Source organism: Vespa velutina, chromosome 5, assembly GCF_912470025.1.
Source record: "Vespa velutina chromosome 5, iVesVel2.1, whole genome shotgun sequence".
Taxonomy (NCBI): domain Eukaryota; kingdom Metazoa; phylum Arthropoda; class Insecta; order Hymenoptera; family Vespidae; genus Vespa; species Vespa velutina.
Window position 1 is genome coordinate 5,069,772 of NC_062192.1, and position 22,310 is coordinate 5,092,081.

The 22,310-nt window shown below is 34.1% G+C and overlaps 1 protein-coding gene across 1 annotated transcript in view; it reads left to right on the forward strand.

Annotated features, from left to right (window-relative positions):
• The window catches only part of LOC124949418 (dynein axonemal heavy chain 2), a 75,813-nt gene that overhangs the window by 32,493 nt on the left and 21,010 nt on the right, over positions 1–22,310 (forward strand). The window contains exons 2-21 of the mRNA XM_047494419.1: positions 10,885–11,057; positions 11,351–11,808; positions 13,443–13,579; positions 13,833–14,175; positions 14,550–15,069; positions 15,646–15,788; positions 16,118–16,263; positions 16,326–16,419; positions 17,832–18,002; positions 18,215–18,407; positions 18,450–18,579; positions 18,678–18,929; positions 19,265–19,392; positions 19,581–19,699; positions 19,865–19,979; positions 20,061–20,194; positions 20,264–20,457; positions 21,126–21,354; positions 21,416–21,567; positions 21,671–21,921. Of these exons, the coding sequence (XP_047350375.1) occupies positions 10,885–11,057; positions 11,351–11,808; positions 13,443–13,579; positions 13,833–14,175; positions 14,550–15,069; positions 15,646–15,788; positions 16,118–16,263; positions 16,326–16,419; positions 17,832–18,002; positions 18,215–18,407; positions 18,450–18,579; positions 18,678–18,929; positions 19,265–19,392; positions 19,581–19,699; positions 19,865–19,979; positions 20,061–20,194; positions 20,264–20,457; positions 21,126–21,354; positions 21,416–21,567; positions 21,671–21,921 (4,082 nt within the window). The remainder of the gene's footprint in view (positions 1–10,884; positions 11,058–11,350; positions 11,809–13,442; positions 13,580–13,832; positions 14,176–14,549; positions 15,070–15,645; positions 15,789–16,117; positions 16,264–16,325; positions 16,420–17,831; positions 18,003–18,214; positions 18,408–18,449; positions 18,580–18,677; positions 18,930–19,264; positions 19,393–19,580; positions 19,700–19,864; positions 19,980–20,060; positions 20,195–20,263; positions 20,458–21,125; positions 21,355–21,415; positions 21,568–21,670; positions 21,922–22,310) is intronic.

Here is a 22,310-nt window from a genome sequence, read left to right on the forward strand (position 1 = left end):
CTTCACTTTTCTCCTTTTTACAAAGTTTCTTTCGAGATTTATAAAAGAGAAAAAAAAAATCGTAACGAGAATCGAAAAGAAATGTTAAACGTTCACAGGACAGATAAATTTCTCGAAAATTTGTTCGCTTAACGTACCTACGTTACATACGTGTATATATAGGCATCTAACTACTACTTTTCACCAAAATCCGTACGCTTTCGCCTTGCCCGATTAAAGTTTTGTGCCACGAGTTTCGCCATACCGTCGTATATTTCATAACTCGCTACCCGCAATTTCGCTTCGTGTTCCGACTCAATTTCCGTTTCCCGATGTACGCCGATAGGACGACATATTTTCGAGCTGGCCGAATCGAAAATTTCTTGAAATAAATTTAAAGTGAAGGAAAGGAATTAATGAACTGAAAATCAGCAGATATGTCGTATTATGATTATTCGAAGAAATTTGAAATCACGCGATGACTATTGAAATTTTAACAAAAGACAATAATATATAATAAAAATGATGGTTCATTTATAATACATCATTCATAAATCATATCAATTATCTATAACAATGTTATGTACAAATTAAATTCTAGAAGTTACACGGTTATACAAAAGATTGTGTCAACGTTAGCAAGAGAGTAAATTGCTATTTGTACATAATTGTAATTATTTATTCTTATGTGGGTGTTATGAGTAAAAAAATGATTAATCTTTTTGAAATATTAACGAAACATTATTTGATTCAACTGATGCAACGTTATCGATGAAAATATTGATGAAGACTTTATTTATTTCATCAGCTTTTATTTAATATAATCTCATAAAATATATATATATATATATATATATATATATATAAATCACTCAAAGAGTTGTTTGCAATTACCACCCCCAAAGAATAAATTACTTTTTCCTTAATTAGTGATCTATAATTCTGAACAAAAAATATACATAAAGTAGAGATTACCATTCTCTTTTTTTTTTCCTTTTAATTGTTGAAAGATAAAAATTCAAAGGAGACAATGAGAAACGAGATTCCGATATAAAAATATGAATCATAAAGCATACAAAGAACAGATGTCGTGAATGAAAGAACGGCAGAGGGATAGGGGGTGGAAAAAAAGGAAAATAAAAAAAATGAGAAAGGAAGAGAAGGAAAAAGAAGAAGAAACGACGGGGCGGGAAAGTCCGAGTTCTCTGATCGGACAATAACGATTCTAGCGGAAATATAAATGTCTCCGTGAGTGGTCGAACCGTAGCTTGGGATTCAAAAGGGGATGAGGAAAGGGAACGGGAAAGTCGGCTTTGCCTTTTAATCTTGTAGCTTTGCCTCTTTTAATCTCGTTCCATCGATCCGCCCAGTCTTCTCTCTTTCTTTCTCTCTCTCTCTCTCTCTCTCTCTCTCTCTCTCTCTCTCTCTCCTCGCAGCCACCATCCAGCCAGCGCAATTTTTCCTTTCGTTCGTTCGTTCGTTCGTTCATTCGTTCATTTGTCCGAATGTACATCGAACGGCCAAACCGGACATCCGGTTCGAGGGATGTTCGTCTACGCATTCGAGCGGACGAGAAACCATGCGTGCTTGCATGCAAAAAAGAGAGAGAGAGAGAGAGAGAGAGAGAGAGAAAGATAGAGGTACAAGGATAAACACAGAGACGTATGGTCCACAAAATAAGCTCGTACCATCGGCAAATTTCGAAGGATTGGTAAGCTTGACGAGTCGAACGGCGCTTTTCCACTCGATATCTCACTTTTTTCTCTGAGGCTTTTCCTCTTTTTCGCGAAAAACGACGCGTAAGGGACTAGAAGAGAAAAAGAGAAAGGAAATCGGATGGAAGGAAAGGAAGGGAAATCGATATCGATCTATTCTACATAAAATCGAAAATTGATTCCGTCGAAGAAACGAGAATTAATAACGATCTTTCATTTAGCGTCTCTTAATCTCTCATTTTCGATTTAAGATGATACATCGTTTGTATTATCGATTATTAAAAAAAAAATCATTAAAAAAGAAAAAGGAATGAAAGAACAAAAAGTCATCGTATAATTTTTATTATTTAGTCGTACATTTTCGTTCAAAAAAAAATTCTTTTAATTCCGCTGATATGTTATACGTTTCGCAAGTTTTAAAAGACAAGAGACCGAAAGGAAAAATAGAAAGCGATCATTATTGGTAGATCGAATTTTTCAAATCAAATATTTCCCTCTCAGCAAAATGCATCTATATTCGAAGTTGAAATACATACGAAAGTGGTAGAAAAACAAACAGAAATGTCAATAGCCTTCTCTAGCTCTCTTTTCCCTTTTTCGATCCATTTGCTTCCTTTCTTTTCTATCTTTTATAACATTTCCTTTCTCTCTCACTGAAAAACATATTCTCCATTTCTGAAAGCCAGATTTTTGTCAGTTAGTATCCTCTTTCTATGCACAGATTCCCGTAAGAAATCTGGATTGAAAGAAAGAAAGAAAGAGAGAGAGAGAGAGAGAGAGAGAGAGAGAGAGAGAGAGAGAGAGAGAGAGAGAGAGAGAGAGTGATGGGCGGTAGGAAGAGGGGGAAGAGAAAGAGATATCGAGAGAGTACGTATCCGATCGCATATCGTTTAATACCAAGACGAGAAGACAAGAAAATGAGTTCACTTGAATTGGAATTTAAGATGATTTTAAGAAACTATCCATCATAGTCTGAACGATATTTCATACGCAACAAACAATATATATATATATATAGATATATGTATGTAGATACGTATGATAGTTTATACTTCGTAATTATGCACATTACGAGTATGTTCCTTTGCATATCCACGTCTTTTCGTTTGACATGTTTACGTTCGTCAAATGAATATTGGCTCGTAAGTATTAACGAGAAAGAATGTTCAATGACAAACGCTCTGCGACCCCGTTGAATCTGAATAATTCATTCACCGACGTAAGATAAACGTGAGTTTATTTTCCACGAAATTCTCGAACGAACTCGTTCGATATTATACTTGTAAAATCGTTCAACTTACAACCCTGACGCGTTAATATAACACCTTTTTTCCTTTTTATTTTTATGCTCGTTTTATTAGATTTTTCAATAAAATTCTTGAATATTATTTTGAAATTTAAAAGGGGATTGATAATGGGATCGATAAAAAATATTTTTTATTTACAATGAAGATATTTCACGATCATCTTTAACATCGATATTTTTCTACGATTTCGATCGATTGACATCTAAAAATTATTTAAAAACAATTGACGATTATCAAAAGGACGTTTACAAGGTTTTAACCTATATCATCGAAAGGGAATAAGAATAGTACGTAAGAGTAGGCATAATTTTCTTGCGGACAAGTCGACGATTTTCAAAGTCGAGATCTCGAGACGCAAGTATAACAGTCGGGCGGAACGCATAAATCAGCTGCACACGAACCGCTCGAGCGGTTAGAAGTGCCGAGGCCAGCCGAGCAGAGCCGTCAATAAAATGCAAAGACGGAAAGATAAAGTTAAAGATAAGCCGGTCCCAGACCCGTACAGAGAGTACTTGGACGCTGAGTCCACCGACGAGGAGGAAGGCAGTAAGATTTACGAGAAAAATATTAAAGGCTCTAAGCTCGCTCGCCACCTTTTCTCTCTTCTTATCATGAAATTCTTTTTTTACGTTTAACGTTTCTCTCTCTCTCTCTCTCTCTCTCCCTCTTTCTCTCTCTCTCTCTCTCTCTCTCTCTTTCCCTTCCTCCTTCTCTTTCTTTCTTTTTCTCTTATTGTTTCATATTTTTTATTCCGTCGAAATTCATTCCTTTTGACGAATTCATCAAATCTCCTTTCTCTCCCTGTCTCTCTCTCTCTCTCTCTCTCCCTCTATGATATTCGAAGGTTTCTTTCAAAATCCGCATATTCTCTTTCTTTATTTCTTTATTTCGCTCCTCTCCCCTACCCCTCGCCCCTCTCTCTCTCTCTCTCTCTCTCTCTTTCTTTTTATTTCATCTCTCTCTCTTTCCATCCCTCGCCGCAACCATTCTTTATTTAATCCGCGATTGACTCCTCAACAATTGCCATCAATGAGATCACTATCGTCAAGATGCGTTAAATGACCAACGTAAAAGCTATCTCTCAAACAGTCCTCAGAGTCGTGCCGAATTAAATCCGGACGATTAAGTTACGATCGACGTTAAAACGAGAGTATACCTTTGAATTATGCAATGTCACGACTAACGCGACCGCTTCTCCTCGATTAATCGACTTGCTTTCCTTCGGTAGTACCACCACCACCTTCACTTCCACCTCCTCCTACGAGTTTTCCCTTCCTCCAGAGGACGAGTTTCTAATTTGTCTCTTAGATTATGGTAATTTCTTCCTCATACCAAACCGCTTTTCCCAGAGGAGGGGAGGGGAGGGGCGAAGGGAAGGGGAGAGAAGGGGAAGGAGAAGGGAAATCCACTTGGCCGTTGGAAAATGAACCTAATTCGTCCACGCGCGAGTTCTCTCAGTACTTGCACCGCTTCCAAAGTAGATAAACTAGATAAAGCAGTAACCTATATATGTATGTACTACGTGACCGCGAACCGTACCGTACCTCGGTTCGTGTTACTCCAAATGCGTCTACCCTCTGAAAGCATACCGAATTTTGGCTATAGAAACTGTCCGCGCACAATTAAAGTCGCACTTCATCTAACACATTGATCCTCCGACGATAAGATCCTTCTATCGATAATTATTAAAAGTTTTTAACGAAGATCTTTCGGGTATCGATCGGAAATATTTATCAAACGTTTCTTACATCGACTCGATTCGAATAATCGATATAATCTTTAAGTTTCGAATTATTTTCTTTCACATATTTGAGGCCGTGAAAATAACGTATTAGCTTTTTTTAATGCTAGCGAATCTTGGAGATGCAAATTTATGTTTCTAAGTAATTTCTTTTCATTTCACTTTTCTCTTGCGGCGAAGATGTAGTTTCAAATGTTGTTTTATATAAAACCCATTAGTAGAGGTCGTTGCAGAGTACTTTTAATTTATATGAAATTTAGCGACCTTAAATTTATAGCAAACCACACACGGATCCTTAAGGCATTAAAACTCTGTATATGTATATATATATATATATATACTTTTCCTTTTCGTCTATTTTTATCCTATATATGTAAGATTCGTAAAAAAAAAAAGAAAAGGTGAGCTCTAGGGTCTATACCAAGACTCAAATGCAGGTCTCTCGCTTTCTAGGTGGTTGCTTTGAACTAATAAGTTATATAGATCCTTAAGATAACCTTGCCACGAATTCTTATTTTGTTATTAATAGAGTTACTTGCTCCTCTACACTCCAAGATATATAATATATATATATATATATTTTTTGTTGGAGATAATTTAAGATCCCATTAAAAAAAAAAAAAAAAAATATCTATAATTAATATAATTTAAAATAATTTCTTTTTATCTTTAATTTTACAAACTAATATTTTTTTTTCTTTTTTTTTTTCTTTTTTTTTCTTTTTTTTTTCTTTTTTTTTTTTTTTTTTTTTTTTTTTTTTTTTTACAAAAAATATCTCCGCTCAATTTTATTTTGGAATTTTTCAGTTTTTTCGATTATCTTTTGAAAAATCAAAATAAATTGAAAAGTCAGTTAAAATGAAACGTCAGCAGATTATATAGTTTATATCACAGTCTTACATTATTTCAAATCAAAATAAAAAAAGGAAACAGCATAAAAATATTGTTGATCGTTAAAATGTTTAAAAAAAAAAAAGAAAAAAAAGAAAGAAAGAAAACGAAGTTCATATCATGTTGTATTTCAATGTGAAATAAACTCAATGATTTCAAGGATGTTTATCATGATATAAGGGGTAAGGGGTTAAAGGGAGGAAAGGGAATAATTGGGAACGATCTGCAGACAGCTACAAGTCAAACTCACAACATCAGTTATCCAGACACGTTAACCGATGCACGAGCGTTTAACCACGACCGCATAACACGAAGGTAGATGCGAGAAGCCCAGTGCCTGCTAAATTTTCCAACATTTTGCGGAAATGTCATATGATCGAGCCCGATCGTTACGCGCTGTAATCAGGACGCGTTCAAGTTTACCTCACTACTATGACACTATACATGTCGTACATATTCTGTTACCATATAATGAGAATCTGTCGTTGCTTTTAAAAAATTCAACGTTTCTCGTCGGTGAAAATCAGAAAGAGTATAAAAATAAAAATTCTAAAATTTTTCATGTTTTTATCGAACCGTTTTTCCTACGCAAACGTCTCTCGAAGCAACCTCGGATATATCCGAGAGAATTCATTTTTCCAATAGATTTTCGGATTTGTTAAAGTACTTAACGAAAGAGTACCTTTAAAAGAATTATTTTGGTATAAAAGTTTAGCCGATGGCAAGAATTGTTTTTTTTTCTCTCTTTTTTTTTTTTTTTTTTCAATTCGATTAAAATCTAATATTAAATATATAAATCTAATATTATAGCTTTTATAATGGTTACTTTTATTTTATCCTCAACGCTTTATATCTCTTAAAAAGAAAACATAAATACTATTTTTTTTTTTCTCTTATCGATTTTCTTTAACGTTAAGATATAAACGTAAACGAATGGGCCTCGTCGAAACAAGAGAAAAGTTTAAACTTTTTACACGTGTAATGAATACTGACCTACTTTAATTCGAACAAATTCGATTTGTTGAAACGATGAAAAAAAACAAGTACCTTTTCAATACACGCCAAATAAGGATATTGCTGACCTAAAATAAATTCTTGGAATTTGACTCAACACGTCAATGTTAGACAAATGTAACAGATGCCACGTTTAAGTATCATTGACCTCTATACATTTTCAAAATTCTACTCATTGAGTCAATAATAAATACATGTGTTTACGATATGCGTATCTAACATATTATAAGAGTATCGTTGACCTAAATAAATTCTCAAAACTCGGCATGGCAATCGGCAAGTCAATAAATAAACGGATGTATTCTCGATACTTTCGTAGCATAAAGGTAACGCTGATTTAAATAAATTTTTAGAATTCGACTCGACGTTTAATGAATTGAAAATAAATCATGAATCAAAGTATCGATCGTTGATCTCTCAAAGATCGTGTATATCTTTGATACAGAGGATCGTAATAACACGAATATTTATTTGATATATTTTTAACGTCTATACATATAACTATATAATTTTAAATTATTAAATATCTCTTTCGATTAAAAACTTTTTAATAGAATCAATTTGCCTTAAATTATTTTTATTTTTAGTTCAAACTATTAGGAAAAATAATTAGAAAATTTGAAAAGAATCGTGTACATGGTACACCATATCCAATTCGGTAACTATCCAAGTGAAAAGAAAGAATATTTATTTTCTTCTTCTCTTTTTATATCACAATGAGTGACATTGATAAGTCTTCTTAGAGATAAAACCAGATATAGCGAGAATTCGCATAATGTGTTCTCTATCATAGTAAAGGATAAATCACGGCAACGTATCCTTGTGCTCTCGTCTCGATTCTCCGTCGACCGACGTGTTTCCTTTTCCATCGATTTAGTAGCTCTCCGCGATTTATCGTTCCTATTAAATCGGCTAAGGGTAAAATCGTGATAGGTTAAAAAGGAAGCAAGAAAGAAAGAAAGAAAGAAAAAGAGAAGGAGGGAGAGAGAGAGAGAGAGAGAGAGAGAAAGAGAAAACGAGACTGGGATGTCAGGTGAAAGAAAAGAAGAAAGAAGACGAAGCGAAAGGGAGAGGGAGAGGGAGAAAGAGAGAGAGAGAGGGAGAATGATATCGGTACGGAGAAGAGAGATTCCTAGAACGAATGCCTTCGATTTAACTCTCCTCTTCGATTTAGGAGGACCCATCGCAGCAGACGCCTTTCCAATCGACGACTAACGAACGATCCGTGCGTTCGTAGAATTTGTTTCCTTTCTCAGTTCAAACTGTCCTTTTTATTTACGAAACCCTTAGACCTTCGTCTTTTTTCGTCCCATACAAAGAAACCCCGCATCTTTGCGAGTAAGCGAGCGAGCGAGCGAACACAGAGCAGAATCTTTAAATTTCTCAATTAAACTTCCCGACGATTTTATGACCTCCGTTTCTCGTGATTTAGGATCTAGATGAATTGAAAGTTAAATTAATTGCAGAAGGAGACGAAGAAAAGGAGGTCGAGGCAGAATTAAGAGCGGACTATACGAGTGAAGAATTGAATGAATTGGTGAGTGCCTTACACTACTTTGAGAAAGAACTGAGAAAGATTGAGAGAAATAGAGAAAGAGAGCGAAGAAGATGTGTCTCTACGTTACAAACGACTGAGAATATCGAAAAATCTCAAACGTCGGCGAATAGTTTGCGTCGAATAAAATCGTTAGAGGCGAGATCGTTCGTAAAGAGACAGTTAAAAACTTTTCTCGAATTTCTTATTCGAAAGTGGCCGATCTTAACGATCCTTCAATATCATTTTAATTGCGTTTCCATTAAACACGTTCGTTCATTCTGCCTTTTCAATCTATCTATCTATCTCTTCCTCCCTCTCACAGTTTTCTTTTAACGTTCAGAATGAAGGAGAGAGAGAGAGAGAGAGAGAGAGAGAGAGAGAGGAGGGAGGGAGGGAGGGAGGGAGGGAGAATGAGCTCGCAGTTTTTCGAGAGAAAAGTTCTTAATCCTCGAAGAATCTTAAATAGTCTACGCTTCTCGAATACGAATTATCCTCACTCTACTCAGATTTTCAACGTTGGCTAAGGTACACCGTGTAAAAGGTATGACGACACTGAGTGGATTGTCGAAGAAGGATTGGACGTATCAGTGTCATCTGATTATTCAAGAGTTCTTTGAAAACCCAAAGCACCGCGTGCTCTGCATATACTACGAAGCTAGGAGCAATATACCAACAGCCTTACTGTCTTTTCCGTTGACACCGGTATACGAGCTCTGCTACTTCGTCCGAAAACCTAACGAGATATTTCGCTTGGACAACTTCCATGACACCATTGCGTTTGGTTCGTTCAATTGGAACGTCGAACATTATATTCTCAACATTGTTCAAAATGTTCTATCACCGATCTTTTCCAAAATCGAGACCTGGCCCGAAAGTATCCTTTTCCTTTTTTATTTTATCTACTTGTTTATTTATTTTTCCTTTGGAATTAATTTTCCGAAAATTTCGTCGGCGAATAACTCGCACTTCGGAATATCTTTGAAATGTTGAGACAAGACGAATGAATCGCTAAGCTTCGATATACGAACGGAGAGATAGAGAGAGAGAGAGAGAGAGAGAGAGAGGGGTGGGGGAAAGCGAAAGAGAAAGAAATTCAGCATAGAAAGTTTTACGATCCTTCAACGAACGACACGTGCCACGTGAAAGTTTAATTAAATGCTCGAAGCCAGAACGCCGATTCTTCCGATAAGCAAGAATACCTTCATCTGAGGAAGAATCAAATTTAACTTCTACCATGTAAATGTCCTTCCGGTAGTTTACCAGCCATTCTTCTCGTATGGTTTAACGTTCGTATAAAACGAAAAATATTTTTAATCGTAAGAAAGTCGGTTTAACTAACTAAATAGATATACTATCTGGAAATAATAAAAAGAAAGGAAATAAGGAAAATAGTATGGAAAAGGAAAGAATAATAAAAGAGAGGTAAGGTCCTAATCGTTAACTTCCAGGCAGTTTCGGTCAGTTGCAAACAGCGCGGGAGAGTAAGCGCGGGCGGATGGAAGTAGTTGCAGTAGTTTCTCTAGATTAGCGTCGCACCGATGCCAAGGGCGATCACATGGATACGCGGACCGCACTCGCTTCGGCTTAAGGTCATAACAATCTGACGTGATGACATTACCAAGTGAATTTGTAACTTCACTCGCAATCCCGTTACTAAAACGCGCGAGCAAAGTTTTCGGAACCTCATGAGCTCTGCCGAGAACTCCCCACGTGTTGGAGTCCAATGTTCCTGCGCAGAAGCTTGCAGTGGAAGCAGTTCGATGTTGCACTCGGTGGGGACTACGGGAGGAAAGAGACGACACACAGGGACAGAGAAAGAGCGTACCAAGCGAAGTTATTATTACCATAATTTTCGGCTAAATGCACTGCCCAACTCGGCGCCGGTAAATTCAACGTCGATGTTTGCTCACGTACGTGAACGAAATTACTACAGTCGCTGAGTTCGAAACGATTGCGTTGCATTTGGACGAAATGCAATTCGTTATTTCTAATGGATTCTGAAGTAGAGAATTTGATTGAATTCGTACAGTTTATGCTTTCCCTTTTATTCTATTTCTATATTTCTCTCGGTAAAAGACTTTTCTTGGTTTATACAAGTTTTCTTTTTTCTCGTTTTTCTTTCCTTTTTTTTCTTTTCTTTCTTTCTTTTCTTTTCTTTTTTTTTTGTTTTTTTTTGTTTTTTTTCTGTTTTTTTTTTTTTCTTTTTTTTTTTTTTTTTTTTTTTTTTTTCTTTTTTTTAATTGATATTGATTCAGAATTTTCGTTTAAATAAAATAGTCGACGGTACTCCTACGATCAAAGAGGAATTTTCAAAGAATATGTTTTGGTGATATCACTTTTCTTCGATTTTTTTTTCAAGCATTGAAAAATATAGTACGTTCGTTTTGTAAAAAATTACATCGAGCGATCGCGATTGATATTGTATATTTTTATCCGTAAAAAAGATTCTCTCGTAGTAAAAAAGGATCTCTGTTAGAATGAAGACCTTCATAATACATAGAAATGTCGATAGAGATAATTAGATATGCCAACCTATGTCAATCTCTTTTCAAACTTTATTTGTCTTCCTTAACCGATGACTCGTCGAAATACATGCGTGAAAATGGACTTTTTCACCAACATGCACGCCTTTCTATTCAACTTGACCGATTTCACGTACAAAATGCTGGGCTTAACTGTGATATATGTACCTGTCTTAAGTAAAGAGCTCACCGCCGAGAAAGGCAGCACCGATAAGGATTTAGTTAAACAGCTCGAGAATGTGGTGAGTCATTGGACCACTCAAATCAAACTAACCCTCATCGATGAGGAAGAAACAGATCTGCAACAACTTCTTTCCCTTGATGACGAATACGATTTCTGGATCTATAGATGTGAGTAATAATTTGATAAATCCCTGCTACTTATCTCGATTAATCTCTTTAACGATCGATATGACTGGAATTTTATTTTTGATTTTTTTTTTTTTTTTTCTTTTTTTTTCTATTATAAAGGAAAATCTCTAATGCTAACCATTATTCTATAATTGAGAAAATTACGTATTAAAAAGTAAACCATAGAAATACCATAAATTGTATTCGTTCGGCTGTCAGGATGATGAAATCGATAGTTTCGTGTTACTTGATTATCATAATCTAATATGGCTGTTCCTTTACTTTGTTCCTAGACGATAATCTCTATGGATTAAATTATCAAGTTCACAAGCATATGGTTGAACGTATCATAAATATATTAATGTTAACTCAATCAACTTATGTGGATCAATTTCTCACATTACGAGAAGACATAGAATTGGGAATCATTAAAGCTAGATCGAACATCGAGTATTTGTCACTTCTGAAGGAACCTTGCAGGAAATTAAAGCAATGCACAACACCAGAAGGATTAACTCCGATTCTACCGAAAATTATACATCTCTGTAGAACTATCTGGTTAAATTCGCCTTACTACAATACCACCGAGAAAATGACTAATCTGTTCACTACATTGAGCAACGATATCATTATAAACTGTCGGAACTTAATCGACCTTCGGCAAGTATTCAAAGGGAAAACTCGTGCCAGCATCCAAATGTTCTCCGATTGTATTCGTGTTTGCGAAGAGTACAAGAAACTTTATATTCAAGTAAATACATACGAACAAATTTTTTTTATTAAGATAAATCATATCCAAATTATATTCACACATCCTGTGTGTTTGAATAATATTAAAATTTTACGTAAAGTATATTACTATATTATTTGATTTTATTTATTCTTACGAATATCGGTAATCTTTAAAACATGAAAATTTTTGAAAAAAGACAACTAAATTGCTTCTACAAAAGCTTCGTACAAAATTTACATTCGTTATAAAACTGGATTGTAATAAATCACGGAATCCTCATTTTTCTTTCTCTGAATACAGAAATATGATCCTTTGGCAATTACAGTGGATCACAAAAATATGCGGACACTTTTTTGAGTGGAATAATTTCTTCTATATTGGACAAAGTACTTTGAATTTTTTAGTAGATGCGAAGAAATTAATATGCTATATGAAGTCCGGGAAGAATTAAAAAAATTAAAAGAATGACTTTTCGTTGTTACTCATTGACCAATGTCGAAAAAACTATTTAATATCAGAAGATGTCCAAATATCTTTATGATCCCGTACATTTAATGTATAAAACTAATACGAGTAACAATGAATAATGATATAAGAAAATAGGAACTTATTCGTAATCATTACGATAATCGAAAAGTTGATCCTTAAAGGTAAAATTTACACTGAAGTTAATAAAAGTCATTATACATTAAAATTGTACATTTAAAATTATGCTATATACGTGTCACGAGCAAATACATTCAAAGCTTATTGTATGTCATATAATTCAGTAAAATCACGGATAGGTAAATGCATTAAGAGCTTATTGCATCTCATGTCATGGAAATTGTTGTTGAAGAATGAAAAATGATATAGTAGAAAAAAATACGTTAAATGGGATTGTATAATTAAATAAATGGATTCGTGTACCAAAAAGAGATTTATAAAATTATTTTTCTCTTTTTTTCGAAAACAAAGATCCACACGTAAAAAATATATTTTACATTTCTTATATTTTTTACATTTATTTTACTAAAATGGATTAATTGCTTTTCGATCATATAACATATTTGAATGCATTCTGTTTCCATATATGCACGTATGTACATACTTGCCTCAGTCGAATTCGAAATATCATTTGATGAAACGAAAGATATTAATATCATTTTAAAATCGCTATGCTATCGGAAAGATTGGAAATATTCGTGTAACTTTAAAAGAGTATATAAGTTAATCTTAAGAAGCTGTGAAGAGTGAGGACTCCTTCTTCTGTATTCTCGTTTAACTTTTCTTTAGGAAGGTAGAAGTAGTTTAGACAATGTAGGTATAAGTTTTCGCGTTAACCGAAAGGTGCAATAACGCTGAGTTAGGCTTTCCCTTTTCGCATAACGCGATAACGAGTGAAATTCTTCTGTGCGAGTAATACGTTGCTCTTTTTCGAGTTTCCTCAAGAAAATATATAGGTAGACGACTATAAAACTAAGTTTTATGGTGACAAACCTATGACGGTATCTATGCCGTGATTATAATAAAACGTGAGAAACTACTGAGGAAATAAATAAGTTGAACTTTATGTTGCTAGTCGAGCGAAAACGAAAATAAAATCTGATTGTAGTTATAATCTCTTTCAAATTTTATTACCACGATGATATAATTAAATTATTATTTTACAGATTTCAAATGCCCATAATATGTACACCGAATATCCATGGGAATTAGACATCGATAACATTTTTTATCATATAAATGTTTTTATCGAAAGATGCCAAGACATGATAGTCATCTGCAATGCGATGATAGACTTTGCCAGGTGTCGGATAACGTTGATTAAAAAAGAAAAAGAAAAAAAAAAAAATTTTTTTTAAACTGTATATCTGAATTTTTAATAGATACATTTGAATTTCTATTTTTCTTTAATTCTTCATTTCTTTAAATCTATTCAGATATAAAAAAAAAAGGAAAAAAAACACAATTTTTTATTTTAATTTAAAAATTATTCGAATATCAATTTCTACGACTTACGGTAAATCAAAGAGAAGAATGTATTTTTTATTATTTCATAGAATGGACGAAACAACTAACATTCTAAGACCAAAGTTTGTTGGAACCAAGGGAGAAGAACACGGTAGAGCCTGTCAAAAGATCGAAAGACTCTTTCTCGAGAGTTTACAGAAAATCGAAGTAAACTCTCATAAAATATTCGATGTGCTGCACGTCGCCTGGCAGAACATTATGTCTGTCTTTCGCAACGAAGTCAGAGAATTGGAGATAATAATCGAGAACTTGATAGCAACCGTCTTCGTCGACATGAACAACGTGCAAGAGGGTATCGAGAATCTCCATGGATTTTACAATTATATGAACAGAGAGGAACTACAGGAGCTCTTCAATAATAAGACTATGGAGGTAAGCGAGTTTCGAGAGCGAACTCGAACTTAGAAACAAGATTTTCAAAGTTAAACATTGCAATTGGAATTTCGAAAACTAATAAACGTAGCTATAAAACAATTCGAAAATGTAATATGTAATATATAAATATATTTAAAATTTATTAATCCCCTAAATGGTCACCATAAGGAATAAATATAAAAAAAAAGAAAAAGAAATAATATAAGATATATTAAAATTATAGAAATTGATAACACAAATTCATATTACTTTTAACTCATCTAAGTTATAACTTTCTACAATGTATCTATCTTTATTGCACAATGCACACGCATCTTAATAGTCTATATTCTATAGATACATTTTGATAAAAACTCTAACAATTCCATCAGGTATGGAAAATGTTCAACAATGATATTCAGTTTACAAAGCAAGATATCTTAAATTATAAACAAAAATACTCATCGATGATGCCGCATTACTCCGGCAAAGCATTGGCCCTGGAACAAAAAGCATATAATTTGAAAAGAATGAAAAAAATGATGGAAGAAGCCGAATGGATGCCATATTGTTCCATGAAATTTGAGATCTTCAATCAGTGCGAAATCCTTATAAAGTCAATCGAAGACTTAATAAAGAATCTCCATAACGAGTGGATCGAAGAATCTGGTGAAAATCCACGCACTCGTCTCGATCGATACTTAATAAAACATCATGCAGAATTCCCCCTGTTACTCGACTGTAATATGGATTCTTTTATATTAAACCTTTGCCGAGAATGCGATAGTTGGATAAACCTTCGATTCCATATACCGATCCAAATGACTGTTATACATGTTAAAAAGGACATAATCTTTTTTACTTACGAAGGTATCCTTGCAGTGATCTATACTTACAACAAAATCATACAAGGTTGGTTGATCGTTCATAATTATTTCCTCTTTAATTTACGATCATTTGTTAATCTATCAATCGTATTTGAAAATTTTCGATTGGTTAATACAGATATATAAAATTTATTTCGAATAAAAATAAAATGATAAATAGAACGAAGATAATGTAACATTGGATAAATTAATTAATCGTAAATAGAAAAATCGTGAGTTATAATATTTTTTTACAAATGATTTATTTATTCTTTTATCATTTGAAACAAAACAAAAATTTTTATCATTTTTCTTTTTTCTATCATTTTATTGCTTAAAGAATAATTACATTTTCTGATAAATTGAATCGTTGAAAGTGATAAATTAAATCGTTCTCCCAAGCTATCGGATTAATTATATTTGAAATCTGTCTTAATGGAATCTATACTAGAAAGTGTAAGTATCCCTGCAAATGATGATTCGTTTTGATCAATCGAAGATTATAATTAAAGAAAAAAAAGTTTGGATGAAGATAAAAAGAGCTAAAGATTCTTAAATGTAATATCTTTTACTCACGAGGAATCCCACGTACGAAATGATAAACGACATTTTCATTTTTCAGCATTGTCCGACAGAGAACGTGAACTGTTTCGAGAATTAATCCGGAGGGTCGACGGACAGATCAATCCTAGCTTAAATAGACTAACATGGAACACGGAGAACATCGAAAATTACATTGAAGATTGCTACGATCAAGCCAGAAATGTAAGCTTTAACGATTCCATTTATGCTACTTTATGTACAAGTTCATCCGTTCATCCCAATTGTGGTTTAATTTCATCTTCTATGTATCATAACGAAGAAGTACGCTCGATATATTAGCTTTATTAACATATCATCCATTCATAAGTAAACTATCTTTAAATAATCTGTATCTATATCTAAAGAACGTGGTTATTCGAAAGGATTATCCGATTATGAAAATTTACTGTCATTGAGAAAGATAGGAAAATGAAAAAGAAAGAAAAAAAAAAAAAAGAAAAGGAAAAAAGAAAAAAAAGAAAAAGAAAAATAAATAGAAATAAAATTTTCAGCTCTTTGAATTCATTAATGTTTATAAGAAAGTCAATACTGAGATAGTAAAGATATGCGAGAATATTTGCGAATTGTCGATGATCAAGTTAAAACCGAATTATGCGTACACCTTGTCGGAATTGCAGGAGGAACTTGTAAACGTGAGGTGAGCCATACAATTTTGAAGCATGAAACTATGGAACTTTGAAACTCCCTAAAACTTTTCAGGGATGCGGTTACTGCCAATATACTTACAAAGTACAACATGATAGTTCAATACATCATGGTGGTCTTCAACGGATTTAAAGGAGTAATCCATGACGTAAGTCATAGATAATCGATACTTTTTTGAGATATGATATCTATTCATTTATTTTTCATTTTCCTTGGGATTAACATAATACAATTACGATAATAGTACGATACAACTACATGGTATTCAAATTATACAAACAACATAATGTATTTCTAATATGTTAAATTAGAAATATCACGTAGAACGTACGTTAAAGAATCGATAAAATCGTCGTCGTTTAAAGAGACTTTAAGTATCAAGAAAACGAAAGAACATATACATCCTCGAAGAATTTCGAGAAGATACTTTATAAATTTATGCGCTCGTAAAGCTCGCTAAGACACCGTAATAGTGCTTAAAGATCTGAAATTCGCTTCTTATGATTTTATGCACTCGCGGGACTTTCCGAGGATTACCTCTCGACTACTTACGGGGACTTTTATTGTCGTCTCGACGAAAGGAGAGGCGAGGAGCACGAAGGACGAAGATCCGTAAAGAGAAACGTTGAAATCGACGATGTAGTCGTAATACGATCCTCTCGCGTAGACGCTTGATGCGTTTACTCCGGAGATTAAACTTTCGAGTTATTTTTACGTTACGTATCATACATATATATATATATATATATATGTGTGTGTGTGTGTGTGTGTGTGTATACACTATACTCATCTTCATTGCATAGCAAACGATCACTGAAATTATTTTACACAGAAATAACTTCCAGTGACTATAATTACTCTTAAAATATTTCTTCGGATGGATAAGATATCGTTATTATTTCTTAGACAATTTTCACGTATAAATAAAGTTAAGAAAGGCAGAAGAAACGTAGATATTTGAATATTTTCAAGTCGCATTACAAATCAATCCTTTAATGATCTAATTACTTTCGCAGTCACGTTGCAAGCTCGATTAATTCGAAAAGTTATGTTATATTTTTATCGCTATAAACAAAGGGAACATGTCAATGTATCTTCTATTTGATGTATCGTTGAGAAAAAAAAAAATAGAGAATAATCCTTTTAAATCGAATCTATAGTTCCCCTTTAATGCCAGCCAAAGGGTGTATTAATTTTTCTCTCTCCCCGTTCTCCAACCGAATCCATCGAATAAATCCGTTTTCCAGATTACAACGACCAAAATGAATTATCCTCTTTCATATAACTCGAATCCAAGCCATAGATTTCACATATATATATATATATATATATATATATATATATATATATATATATATATATATACATATACATATATATGTATATATATACATAAAGCCTCTCGCTCATCCAACCACGCTCATCAATTTTATACGCTCTTCTTTAAATATGGACTATCCGAGTTGAGCTTACGATATTATATATATCCAGTGGAATGAGAATGCGTATAAGTATTATAAATTTGTGTGATTCATTGATTTAGAATATTTCCAATTTTAGATATTAAAGGAGTGGCAACAATATTTGGCCCAATTCGATATAGTAATTCAGAAAACACTGAGATTATGCCTTATAAATTCTATGAATGTCATGTATAAGGCCCTTCACGGAAACGGGACGGCAGGACCATCTCCTCTTCTACTGGTGCAACTGGAGTTGCTCAACAATAAGGTATCCACACAGAAAGAGAGAGAGAGAGAGAGAGAGAGAGAGAGAGAGAACTATAATTGTGTCCCTTCGTGCACATTGTTCGAACGTCCAGTGCTACTCACCCTCCGGCTTACCACCTCGGTGATTCAAGTGAATCACGATACCGGAGGGAAGAGAAGCGATCTTCGACCAAGAACGTTTGAAAGCTAACATGTTCATGTATCCGTGTTCAGATACACTTCACACCAAACCTGTCGGATATCGCCACAACCTTATCGAACATTTTCAACCACCTATTAACACCGATTAAGGACATTCAACGATTAACCGTAAAATTCAATGTTCCCATTAAAGATTTAAAATCTTATTGGACTACTTACGAGAAGGACCAAGAACTTAATCATTATCAACAATTGCTTAACAATGGTCTTTTGATTGTTTTATTTCTCTTTATCTTTTTTTGAACCTTATATCTTTACAATAAAAATTACGAATTAACAGAGATGAATCATTGTTTTTCCCAAATAAAAACATATCTTAAAACGTGGGAATCTTTCAAGGACGTCTGGGAAGTCAATAAGGATATTTTCATTCATAGGTAATTATTTTTCTTATCTCGATTTAACATATGATCGTAATATTATCTATTCTTTGTAAAATGTAATGCATGTATTTTGACTTTTATTTTTTATACAGATATGAGAAGTTGAAACCAACGGCTACATCTTTTGATTCTGATATTAACAATTACGCGAACATTGGATTCAATGTCGAACTTCAAGAGACCGTAATGACCATACATTTTCTCGAAGTAAATTGCGATAGTTTAAAAGGCTTCATCATACAGGAATGCTTGACCTGGCAACACAAACTTAGTTCTCTTATGTTACGAGTAACCGAGAACAAAATCAATCACATCTATCAATATATCGCTGAAAATACGAAAAAGTTAGCAATTTTGTTTAGAATAAATTAACGAGATAAAATACATTAAAAATATTCAAACGAAAATATTAAATGTAGTCTGGTGGCTAGATCGATAACGCACGTTGTAAATATTCCATATTTTATGGATTTTCCGCGGTTCATAAACATAAAATTTTTACGATCCGAGCCACACGTCAAGCAAGCAGTTTGACTTATCCGATCGTTCGAATTTATTCTTTTTCTCTCTTTTCTTTTCTTTTTTTTTTTTTTTTTTCTTTCTTTTTTTTTTTTTTTTTATTTTTTTTTCTTTTTCTTTTAATCCGAGAACACTCGCATATAAATTCAACCGTTCGCAGAATAACGAAGGAAATAACGGATCTGATCAGTATGCAATTCGCGATGCAGTTGTTCGAGAGACTTAACGCCGAGATTCCGAAGGAGGAGGCAGAATTCCCTAAGATCATGGAGTTCTACGAAATGTTGGGTAAATCTTTAAATGTGCCCTCGCATAGAAAGTAAAGAATCGATAAGCTTAGCCTCTCTCGAAAAGAATTTCATCGTAATTTCACATACTTTCAAATGAAATATATTTGAAATAATTTCTATTTCTAAAGCCGTCTCATTTTATTTGAAAAACTAATAACAACGAAGAATGCATAATTCTTATTGTAGAAAAATACGAGGTACCGACAACGTTTGAATTTAAAAGAAAGGTAAAAGACATCGACCGATCGTGGTCTGCCTACTTGGAGCTACTTGTTTCCTACGAAGTTATTTTATCCGAAAAGAAGGTACGTGATTCGTTCGGGAACGTTGCTCGCGGCCATTTTCGAAATAAAATTCCGCTCTTGCCTTTCTTCATCGTAAGAGTAGAAAGTGCTAAAATAAAGAAAAAAGAAAAAAAAAAGTTTAAATAAAAGAGAATCTTCTTGACTCAATGTACGAATCCATTACAGGAGGAATTCAGAAACAATTTATTCGTGGATTTGTCTATGTTTAACGAAAATACGCAGTTGTTGATCCGTAAATATTATGATACTGGACCGTTTACGTCAGACTGGCAAACAGATGGTAAACGAAGCTATTGTTTTTATTGTTATTGTATTATTGAGCTTTTCTTTAAACTTACGTGAACATTTTAATTTCGTACAGATGCATTCGCGTGGATAAATGTCTTTTATAAGGAAATACACGTATTGAAGGAACGTGAAAAAATGCTTCAAGAACATCTCAAAATTTTTGGCTTGAGTCAACCAGATTCTTTGGAATTGGTAGAACTCGAGGAAGTACGTTGGACGCGATCAATTTAATAACCATCGTGCATCGTTATCTCGATTCTTCAACTTTTTTCGTAGAACTTAGCGATCATCGAGATTGTTTGGAAACTGACCGCCGAGTGGAACGAAGCATGGAATCGTTACAAGAACGAGCAATTTTGGAAGATAGAAATAGAAGAGATGGACACAGTTGCGAACGCCCTATTTCGAAAACTCACAAGACTCTGCAGAGAGCTTAAGGAGAGAAACTGGGAGATCGTTGAGCACACGAGGTACGTCGAGGATCTCTTGCTAGTTCCTACTTAACTCTTCTTCTTCTCTTGCTGCTATCGTGAACTTGTTCACTAGCTTATGCTAACACGGGTCATGGACCAAGAAGAAAACTGTGATTTAGTATAATGGAAGTTCACTTCAAAAAAATTGACGACGTTCTATCGTCGTTTTTAAAAATTTACGAAAATATTTTTATTCTTGTTGAATATCAATTGTGACATGTAGAAAATTATTTTCTTTTTCTCTCTCTCTCTCTCTCTCTCTCTCTCTTTTGACCGATCATTTTTAATAAACAATTTCGGGCGTAAATTTAATAAACGGAACGATCCGCGACATTTTGAAAGCCAAATACTGTACATCACGTACAGATGAGAAAATAGAAGGGCGAAGCAAACAGAGCATACTTCACTCTGAAAAGTAGATGAAAAGCAAGGGGAAACACATAATTGACGCTTATTGTCCATGACTTTAGCGCATAGAACGGAGCATTTCATTCATCGTCGAAATTACAATCACGTATGATCACGAATGTCTGAATTAAAATGGACGTAGGAATGGCTGGCAACAAATTTCAAACTGAACACAAACTAACATCGAGTATACTTTTAACAAGATTTATCTCACTCTTTCTTTTTCTCTATCTTTCTATTTATATTACATTTAACAGATCTAGAGTCGATAAATTTCGTCGTACATTGCCACTGATAACCGATTTAAAGAATCATGCTATGAGATCACGTCATTGGAGACAAGTCAAGGACATCTTATCAAGAGAATTCGACGAGACGTCCGAAGATTTTACTCTCGACGCCATTGCCGACATGCAGATGCAAAATTTCTCTGAACAGATCGCCGAAATCTCAAACAGTGCAACGATGGAACTTGAAATAGAATTGGTAAGTCTTTGACTTTGGAAATATAGAGAATACATATAGAATATGCATTTATATCTTTCAGGGATTGCAGCGTATCAACGCTGTTTGGAAAGTAATGACAATAGAGATGACACCGTACAAGACCAAAGGTATTTATAAATTGGAAAGTATAGACGATATAGTAGAAGCGCTAGAGGATCATCAAGTTCTTTTGTCTTCGATGAAATCGACAAGGTACCCACTTGTAAAGTCTAAAACAATAGAGAAAGAGAGAGAAAGAGAGAAAGAAAGAAATCTTTTCGGTCACATTGAAACTTTATTTATTCTTCGTTCGTAGATTTGTCGAGCCATTCGCAGCGGAAGTCGACTATTGGGAACGGGCTCTCTCTACTGTGGGGGAGGTTCTCGAGATGGTGCTCAGCGTTCAAAGAAGCTATTTCTATATGGACAATATATTCTCGAGCGAAGACATTAGAAAACAACTTCCAAAAGAAAGCCACGACTACGACAAGTTGACACTATCCTGGGTGCAAATCACGTCCCGCATGGCGGGCCACAGATTGGCTTTACCGGCCACTCACGTTCCGCGTACGTATATCTTGAGATCGAAAAGTTTTATCAACTACGCCCAAAAGTTAACATCGTTCGTGGACTTTCAAGAAGAGAAAAAGAACTAACCTCGACTTTTCTTTACTCCTTTTTACCGTAACCACGAAGTAAAGGCTCGAGAAATTACGTTTTTATCGGCTCCGGTATACTATGCCTCTCTCAAACGTGAGACTTTCACAAATTTACTACGGAGATAGGGATCATTTAAGCGCGCGTAAATTATTCAAATTACGAGTTACGGTTACGCGAACAGGATAGGATAGAAAAATATCTATCTCGGTTGTTTGCGAGAGAAAGAAAGAAAGAAAGAAAAAGAGAGAGAGAGAGAGAGAGAGAAAGAGAAAGAAAGATAGAGACAAAGGGAAGAG